The sequence below is a fragment of the Conger conger genome, chromosome 17 (assembly GCF_963514075.1).
Source record: "Conger conger chromosome 17, fConCon1.1, whole genome shotgun sequence".
Lineage (NCBI taxonomy): Eukaryota > Metazoa > Chordata > Actinopteri > Anguilliformes > Congridae > Conger > Conger conger.
In genome coordinates this window covers 36,103,208-36,120,600 of record NC_083776.1, presented here as the reverse complement: position 1 = coordinate 36,120,600, position 17,393 = coordinate 36,103,208, and the positions used below count along the sequence as shown (strand labels likewise).

The 17,393-nt window shown below is 46.5% G+C and overlaps 1 protein-coding gene across 8 annotated transcripts in view; it reads left to right on the top strand.

The window, feature by feature from the left end:
- The window catches only part of tns1b (tensin 1b), a 254,989-nt gene that overhangs the window by 158,081 nt on the left and 79,515 nt on the right, over positions 1 to 17,393 (top strand). For all 8 annotated transcript variants that reach the window (XM_061226942.1, XM_061226946.1, XM_061226944.1 and 5 more), the window contains one exon: positions 12,124 to 12,165. In XM_061226942.1, coding sequence (XP_061082926.1) covers positions 12,124 to 12,165 — 42 coding nt within the window. The remainder of the gene's footprint in view (positions 1 to 12,123; positions 12,166 to 17,393) is intronic.

The following is a 17,393-nucleotide window of genomic DNA, read 5'->3' as shown; positions in this document are numbered from 1 at the left end:
ATATTTTCAGGTTTGTTGTTACTTTCACTCAAACATCCCATCATACCGATGACGACACAGTCTTATCCTGCGTCCCCAGCCCTGATGCTGGTCTGTATAAAGTTTAGCATTAGTGCTGGTCTGTATAAAGTGGTCTGTTAGTGCTGGTCTGTATAAAGTGGTCTGTTAGTGCTGGTCTGTATAAAGTGGTCTGTTAGTGCTGGTCTGTATAAAGTGTAGAGTTAGTGCTGGTCTGTATAAAGTGGTCTGTTAGTGCTGGTCTGTATAAAGTGTAGAGTTAGTGCTGGTCTGTATAAAGTGTAGAGTTAGTGCTGGTCTGTATAAAGTGGTCTGTTAGTGCTGGTCTGTATAAAGTGTAGAGTTAGCGCTGGTCTGTATAAAGTGGTCTGTTAGTGCTGGTCTGTATAAAGTGGTCTGTTAGTGCTGGTCTGTATAAAGTGTAGAGTTAGCGCTGGTCTGTATAAAGTGTAGCAAACACAACGGTGGGCAGCGCTGGGTGGAGGTAACATGAGTTTTCACAGTTATTTATTGAGAATGAGAAGAGAAACATAGCAGAAGAAAGACTCTGGCTCTTTCACTGAGGGATTTAATGGCTGCTGAATACCTGCGTGGTTGATCATTCTGCGGATAGAGAGGATGTCAGTAATGAGGACAGGGGCGATGTTGGCTACGGAAAAGTGCCTCCCGCTCCATGTTTGGTGAATTCCCCGCCTTTGAGAAGCGGAAGATTTACACGGTCTGGAGCGGGATCAGCTGCGGGAATGCGGGCCCTAAATCGTGTCTGACGCTGATCGGGGGAGGGAAAACGGAGGAAAAACAGGGAGAACTTAGATTGTTATTGTGAAGTGGAGGGGGGGTTTGCCTCAGGTGCAGATGCATCACTCAGTGCTGTGGATGAAGAAGGAATGGACAGACGGACAAACACTCCCGCTCTATTAACACGACCTCTTGAGGAAATCTTTTTGCTTTTTTCCACGTTCCTCTGGAATAAATGTATTTTCTCCTTTGAAATCCTTTAAGGTCTTCTCATGGTACTGTGGGAATGAAAGTCCCTTTTGTTTGCTTAGCATCTACAAATAATTAATGAGTAATTAAAGGCATACTATGCAGGATTATTGCCAAGGAAATACAAAATAACCATGCATATTTCTGCATGTGGAAGGGTCTGGTGTGGCTATAGAGCCTGTGGGGTAGGATCTGGTTTCAGCAGTGGATTGTGCTAGTTAGCTCCTGCAGTGGCGGAGGGGAAGAGCAGAAGTGCAGTGAAGTGAATGGACAATCTTAGGGGGCTTGTTGAAAAACCAGTCAACCTTGGAATCGCTTTTCCTCACTGGCGACAGCTATCGAAAAAACGGAAATATAAAGATGTGGTAAGGGGGCTCGGTTTGCAGGAAGGAAGCAGGGCGATCCGAGGACCACATCTACTGGTTAAGGAGGCACACACATGGGCTACATTGGGAATCAGTCCAGGAGTAAATAAGGTGTACTTCTTTCTGCCGTCGGTTATTTTCTTTGCATTCATGATTTTAGTTTATTATTTTGGACTGGACCCTGTGAGGAGGAAGGGTGAAGACTTTTGTTGATTGTTCGTTTGGGCGTGCTCCCTCCTTGAAAATAAAATGTCGGTGCGATCCGTAATTTCCATATCATCCTGGGCCCTGCTCCCCCCCCCCCCCAGGGGTGTGTCACAGCCTGTGACATTTGGTGCCAAACCTGGGAACACCAAAGCAGCTGAAGTTGGAGGGAGGGGGAGCGCACGCCCAAATGAACAATCAACAAAGGTCTCCGCCCTTCCTCCTTACGGGTTCTGGTCCAAAATAATAAACGAAAAATAACCCAACTCGTGTAGCTTTTCAGCTCTCTCTGGTCTCAGCTCTCTCTGGTCTCTCTGGTCTCAGCTATCTCTGGTCTCTCTGGTCTCTCTGGTCTCAGCTCTCTCTGGTCTCTCTGGTCTCAGCTCTCTCTGGTCTCTCTGGTCTCAGCTCTCTCTGGTCTCAGCTCTCTCAGCTCTCAGCTCTCTCCGCTCTCTCTGGTCTCAGCTCTCTCTGGTCTCTCTGGTCTCAGCTCTCTCTGGTCTCTCTGGTCTCAGCTCTCTCTGGTCTCTCTGGTCTCTCTGGTCTCAGCTCTCTCTGGTCTCTCAGCTCTCTCTGGTCTCTCTGGTCTCAGCTCTCTCAGCTCTCTCTGGTCTCTTTTTCCTCTCCTACATGTCCACAGTCTCATCCGCCGAAGCGTAGCCCAGGTGTGTGCCTCCTTAACCAGCAGGCCTGGTCCTCGGATTGCCCTGCTTCCGTCCCGCAAACCGAGCCCCTCACCACAAGACAAAAATGGCAAAATGGTTGAAGACAAGGGGAAGAAGACTCATTTCATTGTAAACACAGGACCACAGCCAGGCTAAAACTCCTGCACAGTGTGCCTTTAAGGCTGTGGTAAGATAACAGTGAGTGAGACAGGGATAAATGCGCTCCCAGATGCATGCTTTTATTTTTTATGCACAGCTGCTTTTACCCAGAATCTTTAAAATAAATAAACAAACTCAAAATATGCACTTCCTTCATGAGAAAGACTGACATTTTCAGAATGTAGTGTATGGACTTCCCTTCTCAAATGGAGTGCAGTAATCCTGTCATTGAAACAGCCTCATCTGTTCCTTTTTATTATTAATTTTGTTCCATTTCTGTGGTGTGCACATGTAGTACTAAGGTCCACTCCCTACTGCCCAAATGTTACCACATTTTTTACATTGAGCAAAAACACTGCCCTACGACTATATGACCCTATTCATAAGCTGATGCTACATACTGGTGTTAGCTAAGCTGGTTTTATGTTCATCTTCAATGATGGGGATGAAAGGGCCAACCTTGGGCTTCGACTTTAATACCTGACATACTGTCTATAATACACTTTAATACCTGGTATCCTATCTATAATACACTTTAATATCTGACATACTGTCTATAATAAACTTTAATATCTGCCATACTGTCTATTATACACTTTAATACCTGCATACTGTCTATAATACACTTTAATACCTGACATACTGTCTATAATACACTTTAATATCTGCCATACTGTCTATTATACACTTTAATATCTGACATCCTGTCTATTATACACTTTAATACCTGGCATACTGTCTATAAGACACTTTAATATCTGCCACCTGACATACTGTCTATAATACACTTTAATACCTGGCATACTGTCTATAAGACACTTTAATATCTGCCACCTGACATACTGTCTATAATACACTTTAATATCTGGCACACTGTCTATAATACACTTTAATACCTGCCACCTGCCAAACTGTTTATAATACACTTTAGCATTCACTTAAATGTTCTCCATGGACACAGCTGAAGGCTAATATCAGATCACACGATGTTCTGGTTCATTTGGCAGCTCCTTCTGAACAGGATGTTCCGTACGGAGCGCTATTCTTCTCTGACCTGGGACCTGTGTTGGCTCAGTCCAGCTCAGAGGTACACAGGTCCACGGACTGTGATTGGCCTGTACTTAAAAGGGCGATCTATCCAAGTTCGCACCCCCTTAATGAGAAATGTATGCTTACTGTGACCAACTACTCACTTTTAAAATGGTCTGCATGCTTGGTTCTGCAGAGCCTCAGGGTCTGCTGGTTTTTGTTTTCAGTTCAGACTCAGGAAACCAGGTGAGGTGGGTTAACTGTGCAATCAATCACTTTAATTGATCAGTTAAGTGATCAGTTACTGAGTGACACCAAACACCAGCAGAGCTGCAAGCACCTCCGATGTATGCCGTTACATATTTCATATGTAATATATTTCAAAATGTTTAACAAAAGTGCAAGGAAGGAGCTGCATGCACTCCATAAATATCCAGTGTGTGTTGCTGTGTTTGATTTGACCAGGGGGAAGGTGTATGTTAGCCTAGCCGGCTAGCGCCGCTTCCACCAGCAGCCTGCTGGTGACACACTGTTGGGCTGTGCTGCCCATCTCCGGGCACACCACAGTCTGGCAGCGGCTCTTTTTGCAAAACGCTGGTTTGCGGAGTAATTAATTTACACAAAAACGCTGGTTTGCAGAGTAATGAATGTACAGGGCAGACCCACTGTGCCCCAGCGCTCCGGGGGGAGGAGACCCCAGGCAGGCAGCCGCACTCCACAAACACACGCTCACACCGGCCATGATCCTGCTAGCTCTGCGGATGTAAAGAGTGTGGGAATCTCTCTCTCTTTCTCTCTAACCTCCCTCTCTCTCCCATTTCTATTTTGCTTTATTAGCAGGACAACACAATAATATTATATTGTACAGAAACACACAAAAACTCTCTCTCCTGCCCCCCCAACCGTCCAACATCCCTAAGTCTCTCTGGCCCACACCTGAGTTTACCTTTGGCCACAGGCTAGGCACTCTCTCTCTCACTCTCTCTCTCTCTCTCTCTCTCTATCTCTATCTCTATCTCTCTATCTCTTTCTCTCTATATCTCTATCTCTCTCTATCTCTATCTCTCTCTCTATCTCTCTCTCTCTATCTCTATCTCTCTCTATCTCTATCTCTCTATCTCTCTCTCTCTCTCTCTCTCTCTCTCTCTCTCTCTCTCTGTCTCTCTCTCTCTCTCTCTCTCTCTCTCTCTCTCTCTCTCTCTCTCTCTCTCAGTTGATACACATGTTGCTGTGTCATGTCCTGGAGGAACGCGGCTAGGTTAGAGGCAGGGCATTTCTTGGCAATGGCTTTAGCTGCGGCATAAATGATGGGCAACATCATGTCAATTAGAAAACTGTTTATGACTTTGCATACTTGGCTTGTACGGTTTAATAACAGCAGTGCAGTCTCAAGGGCCAAGTTTTCCATTAGAGTTTGAGGCATTTATTTTCCAGGCCTGTATTTGTGTTACCGGACATGCTCTGTATACAGACCATGAGTAGACCAGCTAGTTACAGCTGAAATCCTCTTCACAGAGCAATCCCACAATGCTGTTTGTTCCACAATGGGCCATTCTTGGAGCTGACTGAGTGAAGGGAAGCTTTACAGTCATAGGGCGAATGTTTTAACACGTCTTACCTCATGGCAGTGTTCTGTAGCGTGTAATAACCACCTTGGCCTACAGTGTGTGTTATCGGTTCGTTAAGAGATAGTAACTGAACCTTTCTTGATTTTCAACAGCCATATTCGTCTCAGTAATGTAGCAGCTTCAGCAGTGAAGTTTTTAAGGGATGCTTTGACCTGCACAGACTTGTTAATTTCCCTCTCTGGTCTACTTTTCACCTGCTGTCATTGGTGTCGGTATCACTGACGAGGGGCGGGGGGCGGGGGGCGGGGGCTCTAGCTTTAGTAAATCAGAGGAAGCGTTGGTGCACGCCAGGGTTGCAGTTGGCAAGGCGGTGTACTCCGGTGCGTTTAGGTATCGGGGGTGGGGGCTCCTGATTGGCTGGATGGAGGAATGTGACGAGAGAGAAAACCACACAGGTCCAAAAGGTCACTCTTCTCCCACACGACATCCAGCATCTGCTTTGAGAAGCAATACGGGGTCAAATGTCACATCGAAGCACTCCTTTTTACAGACAGTTCTCATAAGAGGACATTCCTCCCTTTATCCCAAATCCATTTCTTCCCCTCTCTCACAGTCCAGAGACCTCAGCTGAGCTCAGTCTTTATTGCTCATATTATCGGCACATCTGTATTTTCACTGCAAATTCCAAGGAATAGAACTCCACTTCACTTCTAGACCACAGTATAATATTTACGGAAAGTGCGACAGTATATGTTGACGATCTGGACTTCTAACGGTCCTAATTTATTTTAAACATCCCTGGAATTTAAAGCAGTTTGCTTTCAAAATTTCCTATTTCAAACAGCCGATAAAACATGGATAAATGATCCCGTGGAGGAGGAAATAGCATTCCTTTTTAGGTTTTCCTATTTCACTGGAAGCTCAAAACAGTCCTGCCAGACCAAACAGCACCGGGGACACTGTTCTTCACCTTAATATAATAATGATTATAATAATAATTATAATAATAATAATAATAATAATAATAATAATAAAACAAATTTCCTGGCCACAGGTTAAAAGTGATTTGCTATAACATAATAAAACACACCCATAAAAAAGTGTATTGTATTTTAAAAAGAAAGGAAGATAATATGAGAAAGATATGTTAAGAAGTTATGTACAGATATTTAAGATATGTTAAGAAAATCATACACACACACACATACACGCACGCATGTGCACACACACATACATGCACACACATGCACACACTCATTCACGCACAGCTCATACATGTGCACACACTCACACAATGTCTTCCAATCACAGGAAAAAAACAAAGAAAGCAATCAAAAAGAATAAAAAAACAGAAAAACAAGCAAGCTTCTCCCCTCTTTGTGTTGTTTTCCATGGGTTGGGTGATGCCAGTGGGTTTGTATGCTGGAATGTTTTTCTGTGACAGAACCTGTTTGGGGAAAAAGAAGTGTGCTCTCAGCCTGTTTGAGAAATGTTCTCATCGCAATGTTATGTCATCAGACTCATAAGCAAATCAGAATCTGGAACCCCTCCCCAGAGCTCTGGAAGCATTTGGGCTGATCTGGAATGCATGTGAGCAGACCATCCTTAAAAGGCTTCTGTAAACACACAGGGAGCATTGGGCTGCGTTCGGCTGCGCTCGACTGCGCTCGGCTGTGTTCGACTGCGCTCGGCTGCGCTGTGTAGCGCTCGCTCCCCGTTGCGTGGGCTGTGTTCTCCCGTGGTCTGTCAGAGATGTTTGCGGCTGATCCGAGCGCACGGCGTGAGGGATCTGAATCCAGGCCTGGTCTGACCGGCAGGAGGCAGCGCAGGCCGTGGTTAGCGCTAGCTCCTGTCCCCGGCTGCTCTCTCCGCTACAGAAACCCAGCGCTCCTGCCTCTGGAGGGAGTTTCCCAACCTTACCTCATAAATCTAAAGAAAAGCACATGCTATTTTGATGAAATTACTTTTTGGTTTTTAGCGGCATGCAGAGTTTTCATTGACGTATGTAAACGTGTAGCCAGGAGTTATGCACTCTGAAAAGCCCCTAAACCTGTTTCTTTTGCTGCAAGTTGTGCTTCTCCGAATGACTCGCCGTGTGAGATCACACTAGCTCGCGGGGCTGTTTTCCCTGGGTTTTTTTGTAGCCTGTTTTTGGCATTCCTGCAGCTAGTTTGGCCCCCAGCGCTAACCCAGCTGCCACAGTGAGAACCCCCAGCCGTCCCAGTGCAGAAACAGGCCGACATCCTGCCCCACCCCAGCAGCCCCTATGCAGGACAAATGGGCGTGTTTAAAAACCAGGGGGGTGCACAGAAGCATATCCTTATTGACCCAGGAGCCTAATCACCCCCCCTCCTTGTCACAGCGATACAGGAGGAGGGGCTTTAATCCAGAACCCCCTTAGGCACGGTATTTGGCACAGGAACAAGAGAAACAAATCCTTCCCCTCCACACTGCTGTCCATGGGCCTTGAATGCAAAATGGCTGCCCTCCTGATTTTATTATTAATCATAATTATAATAATAATTATTTGTATTATTGTTATTATTATTATTTCAGAAGAGTTGGGTGTGTTTTTAAGAAGCTGGGTCTCACCCAGGCTGTTGAAAACAGTGGAACTGCAGTTTTGTTTTTAGCTGCGGCTAGTGTAAAAGAGGCTGGGCGGATATTTCTGTGCTCTCTCGTGAGGAAACTCCCTACCTTTTCTCCAGCCCGTTCTGGAACAGGGCTATAATTTGAGCGCAGCGGAAGGGAGGCTCCCGCGCTGGAGTGACGCGTCCGGGTGACAGCCCGCTGCCCACCCCCCGTCACCCCCACCCTGGGCCCCGCGCCCCGGGCCCCGCGCCAGCCCCTCACTGCTGCATTAGTCACTGTGCACCAGCCAGCCAATCACAGCTGGGACCGCCATCCCGTTGCCCTGTAGAGACACTAAACTTCCCAGATTTTCTGTGATTTGTTTTTACATTGCCTGTCACTGCGCCAAGACAAATACCCAGCCTTAATGAAGATGATTATTATTATTATTATTATTATTATTATAATTGTTAAATGTGCCATTTATTTACATCCTTTTTCTGATGGTGAAACACGGTCTCGTACAATAGCCCTGTAGAGACTCTAAACGCTTTCTGAAGGTGAAACACGGTCTCGTACAGTAGCCCTGTAGAGACTCTAAACGCTTTCTGAAGGTGAAACACGGTCTCGTACAGTAGCCCTGTAGAGACTCTAAACGCTTTCTGAAGGTGAAACCGTACAGTAGCCCTGTAGAGACTCTAAACGCTTTCTGAAGGTGAAACACGGTCTCCTACAGTAGCCCTGTAGAGACTCTAAACGCTTTCTGAAGGTGAAACCGTACAGTAGCCCTGTAGAGACTCTAAACGCTTTCTGAAGGTGAAACACGGTCTCGTACAGTAGCCCTGTAGAGACTCTAAACGCTTTCTGAAGGTGAAACACGGTCTCCTACAGTAGCCCTGTAGAGACTCTAAACGCTTTCTGAAGGTGAAACCGTACAGTAGCCCTGTAGAGACTCTAAACGCTTTCTGAAGGTGAAACACGGTCTCGTACAGTAGCCCTGTAGAGACTCTAAACGCTTTCTGAAGGTGAAACACGGTCTCCTACAGTAGCCCTGTAGAGACTCTAAACGCTTTCTGAAGGTGAAACCGTACAGTAGCCCTGTAGAGACTCTAAACGCTTTCTGAAGGTGAAACACCATGCCAGGCAACAGCCAGAAACGGACAGCAGCCAGGAGCCAATTATTGTAAACAGCAGGCGGACACAAACAGAATGTTCCAGCAAACAGCATCATCTGCAGTACAGACTGACCCTGCCTTTTTCTGCGCAGACAAAATGAGCAGCAACTCTAACACATTTTACAGGAGTCCAGCAGGGAGCGAGTGTGCTGTATTAGAGTACAGGCCATGGTGTTTTTGGAAATGAAAACAGGAGGGCACAGGTTTTATTTGGGCACTGTATGGGAGGTCTCTGTGCAGAAGCTGGGCATGGATTCTTCCAGGAGCTGAGCTGGTGTGGAAGCCAAAGTCCCACTAGTAGCAGGAGTCTGAAGCAAATCAAAATGGCTGGTGTTGTGTCTGAGCCACAGGCCTGCCCAGCTTCTCATAGAGCTCCCCGAGGTGGACACTGAGAGAAATAAATACAAATAAATAAATTAACAAGAGGCACAAGGATCTGAATGTTTTGTTTCTTTGGAGAAGAAAAACACTTTTTATTCAATTCAGCTGCTTATTAGGAAATCTAAATGCTGGCTTATTACTGTACAGATCACAAGTTGTGTTTTATAGTTTACTTTTCCAAGTAATCCAGTCATGATCTCAGCTACAATTCTGTTTTCCAGCTGTATGGGATATAGACTACTTTTTAGGCTTGAAAGCGATCCCTGCTGAAAAAAACAGCTGAAGCTAGGTTTTGAATCAGTTAGTAGCTGGTTGACCAGTTCAGGCCAGCTCCCATATGACATGGGGACCAGTTCAGACCAGCTCCCAGCTTGACATGGTTGCTTCAGCTGGACCAGCTATGTTTTGTGACAGCTGAAACAAGCTACCAGCAGGAGCTGGCTGACTAGTTCACACCCAGCTAGACCAGCATTATGACCAGCTTGGCCATGCTGGTTGACCAGCTCATACCCAGCTAGACTAGCTTATGACCAGCTTGACCAGCTCAATTTTCAAGCTGGTCAAGCTGGGATAGCTGGATCTTTCAGTAGGGTGTCCAATTCATGAAACCTAAATGGGAATACTGTCCAGGGAGGACATGAAATCCACAACCTTAGTGTTGGTTGCTATTACAATTTTATTATTATCACCATCACCATCACTATCATCAGCATCACATTCTCTGTTTACTCCCTCCCATACCGTCCTTTATTGGTTGACTGGTTAGTGTCTCTTGCGCCAAGCTAGCAGAGGAATGTAGTTGTACTGTAATATAGCATGGCTGTTGTCGCAGTGACCGACACTTAGAGCCATGGAAGGAAACACAAGTGTGCACAGTTCTAACGTCTTTCTGATTTCAGTACACTGCTAACAATGAGCCCAACATGATTTTATAGAACAACGGTGGAGCGGTGGGGCGGTGGGGCAGCTGGTCTCGTAGGTGGCTGTCAGGATCAGAGTGCTGACTGGGAGGCTACAGTCCTGGGCTCTGTAAGAGCACACTGGCGTTAGGGTATCATTTCCCTGGATTATATTTAAAGGCTGAATCAGATTCATAGAAACGTAATGTTGCAATGTCCCTTGCGGTTGTGTCGTTATGTTTTACAGAATAGCTGCGTGTTTATAGTTGTTTTGGTTTTTTTTGGGAGGGGGGGGGGGTTGGGAATTGTGAAGAACTGTGCTCCTTCTTGTTGAGTGTGTTCGCGTGACGCCATTTTCCACAGAAATCAGAGTGGGGCGATATGATCTGGGAGGTGTTGTGTAACACAGGAGATGGTTGATGGTGAAGTGAAATGAGCCCTTGTCCAGGAGACAGGCGGTCGGTCTGCGTCACGTCTGCGCTGGCCAGACGTTCCGCAGCTAAAACAACAGGAGTCACGCAAGCCTAACGGGGCGGAAATCCATTTACCCGCCCCCGTTAAATGCCCTCCCCCCTCTTTTGGCACCCAGTCAAACAGCCCTGTCCCAACAACCTCTCCCAACTCGACCCTGTGTCCCCAGACGTCCCCTGACGTCAAAGACGCCAACGTCCTGCTACAGACCATTACATTACATTACATTTAGCAGACGCTTTTATCCAAAGCAACGTAAAAAACACTGCATACCAAGGTCATAGAGCAGACTACAGAATGGGCACGATTCACATAGCATCAGCTTGTAAAGCCATGAATATGAGTCTAGTACACACGGTAGATCGACCAAGATGAATACAAATTCAAAAGTCCTAGATTAAACTACAAAATATAACAAGGAGCTAAAGATTGAGACAGCTGAAAATGTGACAAAAGATTTGGGGACAGAGGACTCCCGCAGAGGAGTTAAGGTACGGCGTGAAGAGGTGAGTCTTCAGACTGCGGTGAAAAATGGGCAGCGGGTGAGGAGCTCTTGTGGGGATGGGGAGGTCGTTCCACCGCTGGGGAGCTACGGTGGAGAAGCTCCGCAGTCGGTCCAAGCGAGAGCCATTGACACGCCAGACCAACGCCTCTGAGCCACATCACAGTCTTGCATGTAGCTGGGCACTGCCTTGTTCCTTTCTTCCTATTAAGAGACAGACGTGTCCTTGCTTTTTTAGTGTGGGGTGCAGTCAGAGCAGTGAGGGGGGGTTGGTCCGTGTGCTGCACTGCTGTATATGGTGCTGCTGCAGCTATCTCTCTCTCTGACTAATGGAGCAGAAATGCCTCCTAATCTAAATATTTACGCTCGCACACACACACTCACTCGGGCGAGTCCTCAGGACTGATTCTCTCGCTCTGATGGTCCCATCTCTGTGAGCTCACCTGGGGTACAGACTCCGATAGCTCACCTGGGGTACAGACTCCGATAGCTCACCTGGGCTACAGACTCTGTGAGCTCACCTGGGCTACAGACTCTGATAGCTCACCTGGGCTACAGACTCTGATAGCTCACCTTGGGTACAGACTCCGATAGCTCACCTGGGCTACAGACTCTGTGAGCTCACCTGGGCTACAGACTCTGATAGCTCACCTGGGGTGCAGACTCAGATAGCTCACCTGGGGTACAGACTCAGATAGGTCACCTGGGCTACAGACTCTGTGAGCTCACCTGGGCTACAGACTCTGATAGCTCACCTGGGCTACAGACTTTGATAACTCACCTGGGCTACAGACTCTGATAACTCACCTGGGCTACAGACTCTGATAGCTCACCTGGGCTACAGACTCTGATAACTCACCTGGGCTACAGACTCTGATAACTCACCTGGGCTACAGACTCTGATAACTCACCTGGGCTACAGACTCTGATAGCTCACCTGGGCTACAGACTCTGATAACTCACCTGGGCTACAGACTCTGATAACTCACCTGGGCTACAGACTCTGATAGCTCACCTGGGCTGCAGACTCTGATAACTCACCTGGGCTACAGACTCTGATAGCTCACCTGGGCTACAGACTCACTCAGACTACTGGATCACTGTCTAATCTGTCTCCTTCTTCCCACAGCCTCCCAGCAGTGATGTCCCACTGAAGCATGTAGAGACCATGGTAAGTATGTGCTGCTGTTCATACTGCACCCCCATTTCATACCCTGTTTCACACCCGATTCACACCTTGTTTCATACCCTGTTTCACACCCGTTTCACACCCGATTCACACCCTGTTTCACACCCGATTCACACCCTGTTTCACACCCGATTCACACCCTGTTTCACACCCAATTCACACCCTGATTCATACCCGATTCACACCCTGTTTCATACCCGATTCACACCCTGAAACTAGAAAGCTCAGGGATTTTACTCACCACAAATAGTGAGCGCCAGGCTTGTTCACCATTACAGCACTGATTCCTGCACACACATAATATTCACATAATTTCATAGAGATTACGAAACCAAATGTCTGAAAACTGTTTTCTTGAAATAACATTCCAGGAGTTCTTGACAAAACTGAATCATTTTCAACATTTCTAAATTAAAGCGGATTTGTTACAGGCTAAACATATCATTTCTATCTCTACAATGCCCACAATTACAATCTTTATCAGCTTCAATAAACAATTGCAATGAATTAGTACGCTGCTGAAAAAAACAGCACAAGCTATGTTTTGAAACAGCTGGTAGCTGTTATTTCAAGCTGGTCATAGCTAAATTTTACACCAGGGTATTGTTTAATTATATGTGCTGAACTTAGTTTTGATAGCGCTTGATTGAGCAATTGACATAGAAGGAGGAGAGTATTGCATTTACAGCGTTGAAGTAATTTTAATGTTACAATCCAAATGCCCAATGCCATCAGCTCTGGCCTTTCTAGTGTTAATACTGTCCCTCCCTTTAACACTTGACTGGAGCCCCTTTGCTCTCCTTTTTCCTTTATGTTTTTATCGGTAGTCTCCATGCCCAGTGTTGCAATGAAAACATGTGTGTGTGTGTGTGTGTCAGTGTGTGAGTATGCATGTGTGTGTGTGTGTGTGTGTATGCATGCTTGTATGTCTGCTAGTGTGCCAGTGTGTGTGTGTGTGTGTGTGTGTGTGTGTGTGTGTGTGTGTGTGCTAGTGTGTGAGTGTGCATGCAAGCTGGTCATGAAACTGGTCTAGCTGGGTATGAGTTGGTCAACCAAGCGTGGCTAAATTGGTCATAATGCTGGTATAGCTGGGTAGCTTGTCTACCTTGTTTTTTTCAGCAGGGCAGTATTTTCACAGTTTTCAGTCAACAGTAAAACGTTTATTTGTGATATCAGTGAGTGGATCTGTATTCAATAGCCTGGCTCAGTTCCTGTGCTCCGCTCCAGATTAACCCTCCTGAAGGCCTCCTGTTTTCCAGCTCAAATCAGCAGTGTTGCGAAACCTCATGTTTTTATCGAGGAACAATGAAGTCATGCTCGGCCGTTGCGTAAATGGAGGTGAATTAGGACAGATGTCCAGGGAGAACAGCTCCAGTCGTGATGCGCTCACGCGTTTGGGGTGAAAGGGGGGGGGGGGTTGCCTGGTTCTGTCTGCCCCCCCACCCCTCTGTCGCATTTGCCCTCCATATTCAACCACATCACAGCTGCATATGACTAAGAGTGGGGGCCCTGTGGCGTTCATCTAAACACACCTCAGAGTTTTACTCCGCATGATCCCAGACTGGCCGCGTGATTGGACCGCGTCACACCACAGCATGGACACAGGGCTGGAGTGTGTGTCACCCTGCTGAAAAAATAGCTCAAGCTAGGTTAACCAGTTCAGACCAGCTCCTTAGTCAACATGATTTGACCAGCTCAAGCTATGTTTTGAAACGGCTGGTAGCTGTTAATTTCAAGCTGGTCATAGCTGGATTTTACAGCAGGGGAGAGAGGACAGTGTGTATAGAGGAATGGTGTGTGTGATATGCATGCTCATACGTTCATGCAAACTCACCCGAGATGTGCCCTTGCTTCTTCAGAGATGTGGGCGGTGTCTTAGATTTGAGAATGAATTCCCAGTGAGGAATGCAATACTTCCGTTCTCAAACTGAATATGAAGCCGACTAAACCAAAGATGGAATACTGTCACCCAGAGATCTTATCTCTCGAGAGGATCTCTGCTTTAAAACTATAAACGTATTACACAGGGTCTAAATCAAGGACATGACAAGCAAACATGCATGTATTCGTAGTTCAAACCATCTGTGTGCACATATGTGTGTACATGTTCATGTGTGAATATGTGTGTGTGTGTGTGTGTGTGTGCGTGTTTGTGTGGAATATTTTTACGTGTGTGTGTGTGTGTGTGTTTGTGTGGAATATGTTTATGTGTGTGTGTGTTTGCATGGAATATATTTGCATCGTGTGTGTGTTTGTGTGGAATATGTTTACATCGTGTGTGTTTGTGTGGAATATGTTTACATCGTGTGTGTGTTTGTGTGGAATATGTTTACGTGTGTGTGTGTTTGTGTGGAATATGTTTACATCGTGTGTGTGTTTGTGTGGAATATGTTTACATCGTGTGTGTGTTTGTGTGGAATATGTTTACGTGTGTGTGTGTGTTTGTGTGGAATATGTTTACGTGTGTGTGTGTTTGTGTGGAATATGTTTACATCGTGTGTGTGTTTGTGTGGAATATGTTTACGTGTGTGTGTGTGTGTTTGTGTGGAATATGTTTACATCGTGTGTGTGTTTGTGCATGCATGTGAATGGCCTCTGAATGCGCCGTTCTGTCTGTACCAGTAATGGACAATACAGCTTGTGTGGTGACCTCATTACATATTTAATGTAACTTTGAATTAAGAATAGGTTCTGCATTGCATGTTTCACAGCAGTGCTTTGTGTGGGATTTAGCCTGTGGCAGGACAGGTTCAGTACAGAGACCTTTGCAAGGTGGCTGAAGGACATTTTAAACCATGAAACTTCAGCATGGAGACCGCCCAGCTAGCGAGCGTGCAGCAACAGCTTGCCATCGCTACAGCTGTGGCCAGCGGGGTCCAAATGGGCACTACCACGGCCTTTGAGCAGACAGCTGAATCCACGATCAGCTTTTTAGGGAAGGCAAAATAGATGGTCTAGCCACTGGTGGTCTGCTCTAGCGCCAGGTTGTCAAACCCTGGCACACTGATGGCTTGTGAAGAGACACGTGCTTGCTCAGCGTGACTCATTGTTGCTAGGCATGTCTTCTTGTTGCTGTACATGACTCCTTGGGCCCATTCCAATCCCTTATTTTCACTCCTTGTGTTTCTTCCTTGAGTCCTTCCCTCACTCCTTAGCTCTGCCCAAGAGAGGACGTGAGGTCGGGCTGTGAGGAAAGGTCTTGAGGCCGGTGGAAATGAGGAAGCGTGTATTGGGCTGATGAATGTCCTTGTTCAGTCAAGAGTCAGTTTGAAGCCACTTCAGTTTCAGATGTGGCAGACGTTCTCTCAGAAATAAAGTGGCAGTAGAGGTACATTTTTGTTCTTCAAGGATCAAATTTCCCAAATGTACCCTGAAAGTACAGTAATGTTCTCTTTGGGTTCGAACGAGTACATTTACCAAGCAAAAAAGGTACAAATTAGTTATATATTACTGGTGTACTTTGTGTACAATTCTTTGCACCTATAGGGTACCACCCCAATGACAGCCAATTGTACCTTTTCATACCTTTATTTATGAGAGTGGGAGGAGGGCTTATTTATGAGAGTGGGGAGAGGGCTTATTTATGTGTTCTAATAAAAATACTTCCACAAAGGGTCCTCGCTGAGGCATCCTCCAGGAGAAGTTTACGGAATGAAGTGTTCTTAAAGTTGGCGGACCTTGATCGAGGAACACTGATAAAATAAGTGATTGGAATAACCCCCTCCTTTTTCCTCGCTTGGCCTGGAAGTCGATCGCGGTTTACGAACTTTAGGGACATTCCAACTCATAACTGTTCCTTCAAAGTGCCTGGAACCAGGAGCTAGGAGGCCCCTGAAGAATTCTTGAAGAAGGAAATGCGTGACGTGTAAGTTATCGACCTGTGGATCCACCTCTCCCCAACTGCCACATCTATAACTGACGTGGTGTCAAACTGAACATTCCATTCGCCTAATCCACGCTTTCTCGATTCCTCCATCTTCATATCCTTTTCTCCCTTCCTTCCCTTGCCTCCCCGGTTGGGGGAGCTAGGAGCAAGGGAAGATTGCAAGGAAAGGAAGAAGGAGGGGATGAATCAGGCGATTGGGAAGAGCCCTTACTTGGTGTTACTTAGTGGTTACTCAGTGACATCTTGTTGCTAGGCATGAATTCTTGTCGCTAGGTGTGACCTCTTGTTGCTGTAAATGACTCCTTGTTGTTATTCGGAGTATAAACATATTCTCTCCCGTCATTGCACACAGTTGCATGTGTGTATGAGAGTTGTGCTGTGTGTTGGTTGTGTGGTTTGTGAGTTGTGTGGTGTGTGAGTTGTGTGGTTTGTGACTTGTGTGGTTTGTGAGCTGTGTGGTGTGTGACTTGCGTGGTTTGTGAGTTGTGTGGTGTGTGAGTTGTGTGCTTTGTGAGTTGTGCTGTGTGTCGGTTGTGTGGTGTGTGAGTTCTGCAGTGTGTGACTTATGAGGTTTGTGAGTTTTGCAGTGTGTGAGTTGTGTGGTTTGTACGTTGTGCTATGCGCAGTGGGAGAGGGAGAGAGGAAAGGAAAGGTTGAGTGTTTGGGCAGAATTATCCATATCCCAGCTGTGTGAGGAGGATCATGGGACACACCGCTCCTGGCAGAGTCACGGGCATCCAATTGTGGCAAAACTGGCATTCCAGAGCCATGAGACCGCCGGCCCACACTGCCAGGGTCTGAAAATATACCCTCATATGATTGGTGTGTTCTCCAGTGCTGGCTTCATGGTGCAAAAGCTCACTGTTTTTGCTCCCATGGCTTTAGATTGATTCACCTGGCAGCCTCAGGGCAGAGCGTTCTGTGTGCTGCGTTGGGTGAACTCTCAGTACAGTGTTGGTGTGAGGCTGTGCTTTTTGTGTTTGGGGGATAATCAGCTTCTTTCCTGGGGTCTGCAGGCTGCGGTCGCTGTGTTTGGTTTTGCCCCGATGTGACCAGAGTGGGGATGGGGAGTGTTTCAGCCCACACACTGACATACACACACGCAGACACACACACACCCACCCACATACACACGCAGACACACACACACCCACATACACACACGCAGACACACACACACCCACCCACTTACACACAAGCAGACACACACACACCCACATACACACACGCAGACACACACACACCCACCCACATACACACATGCAGACACACACACACCCACATAGACATACGCAGACACACACACACCCACCCACCCACATAC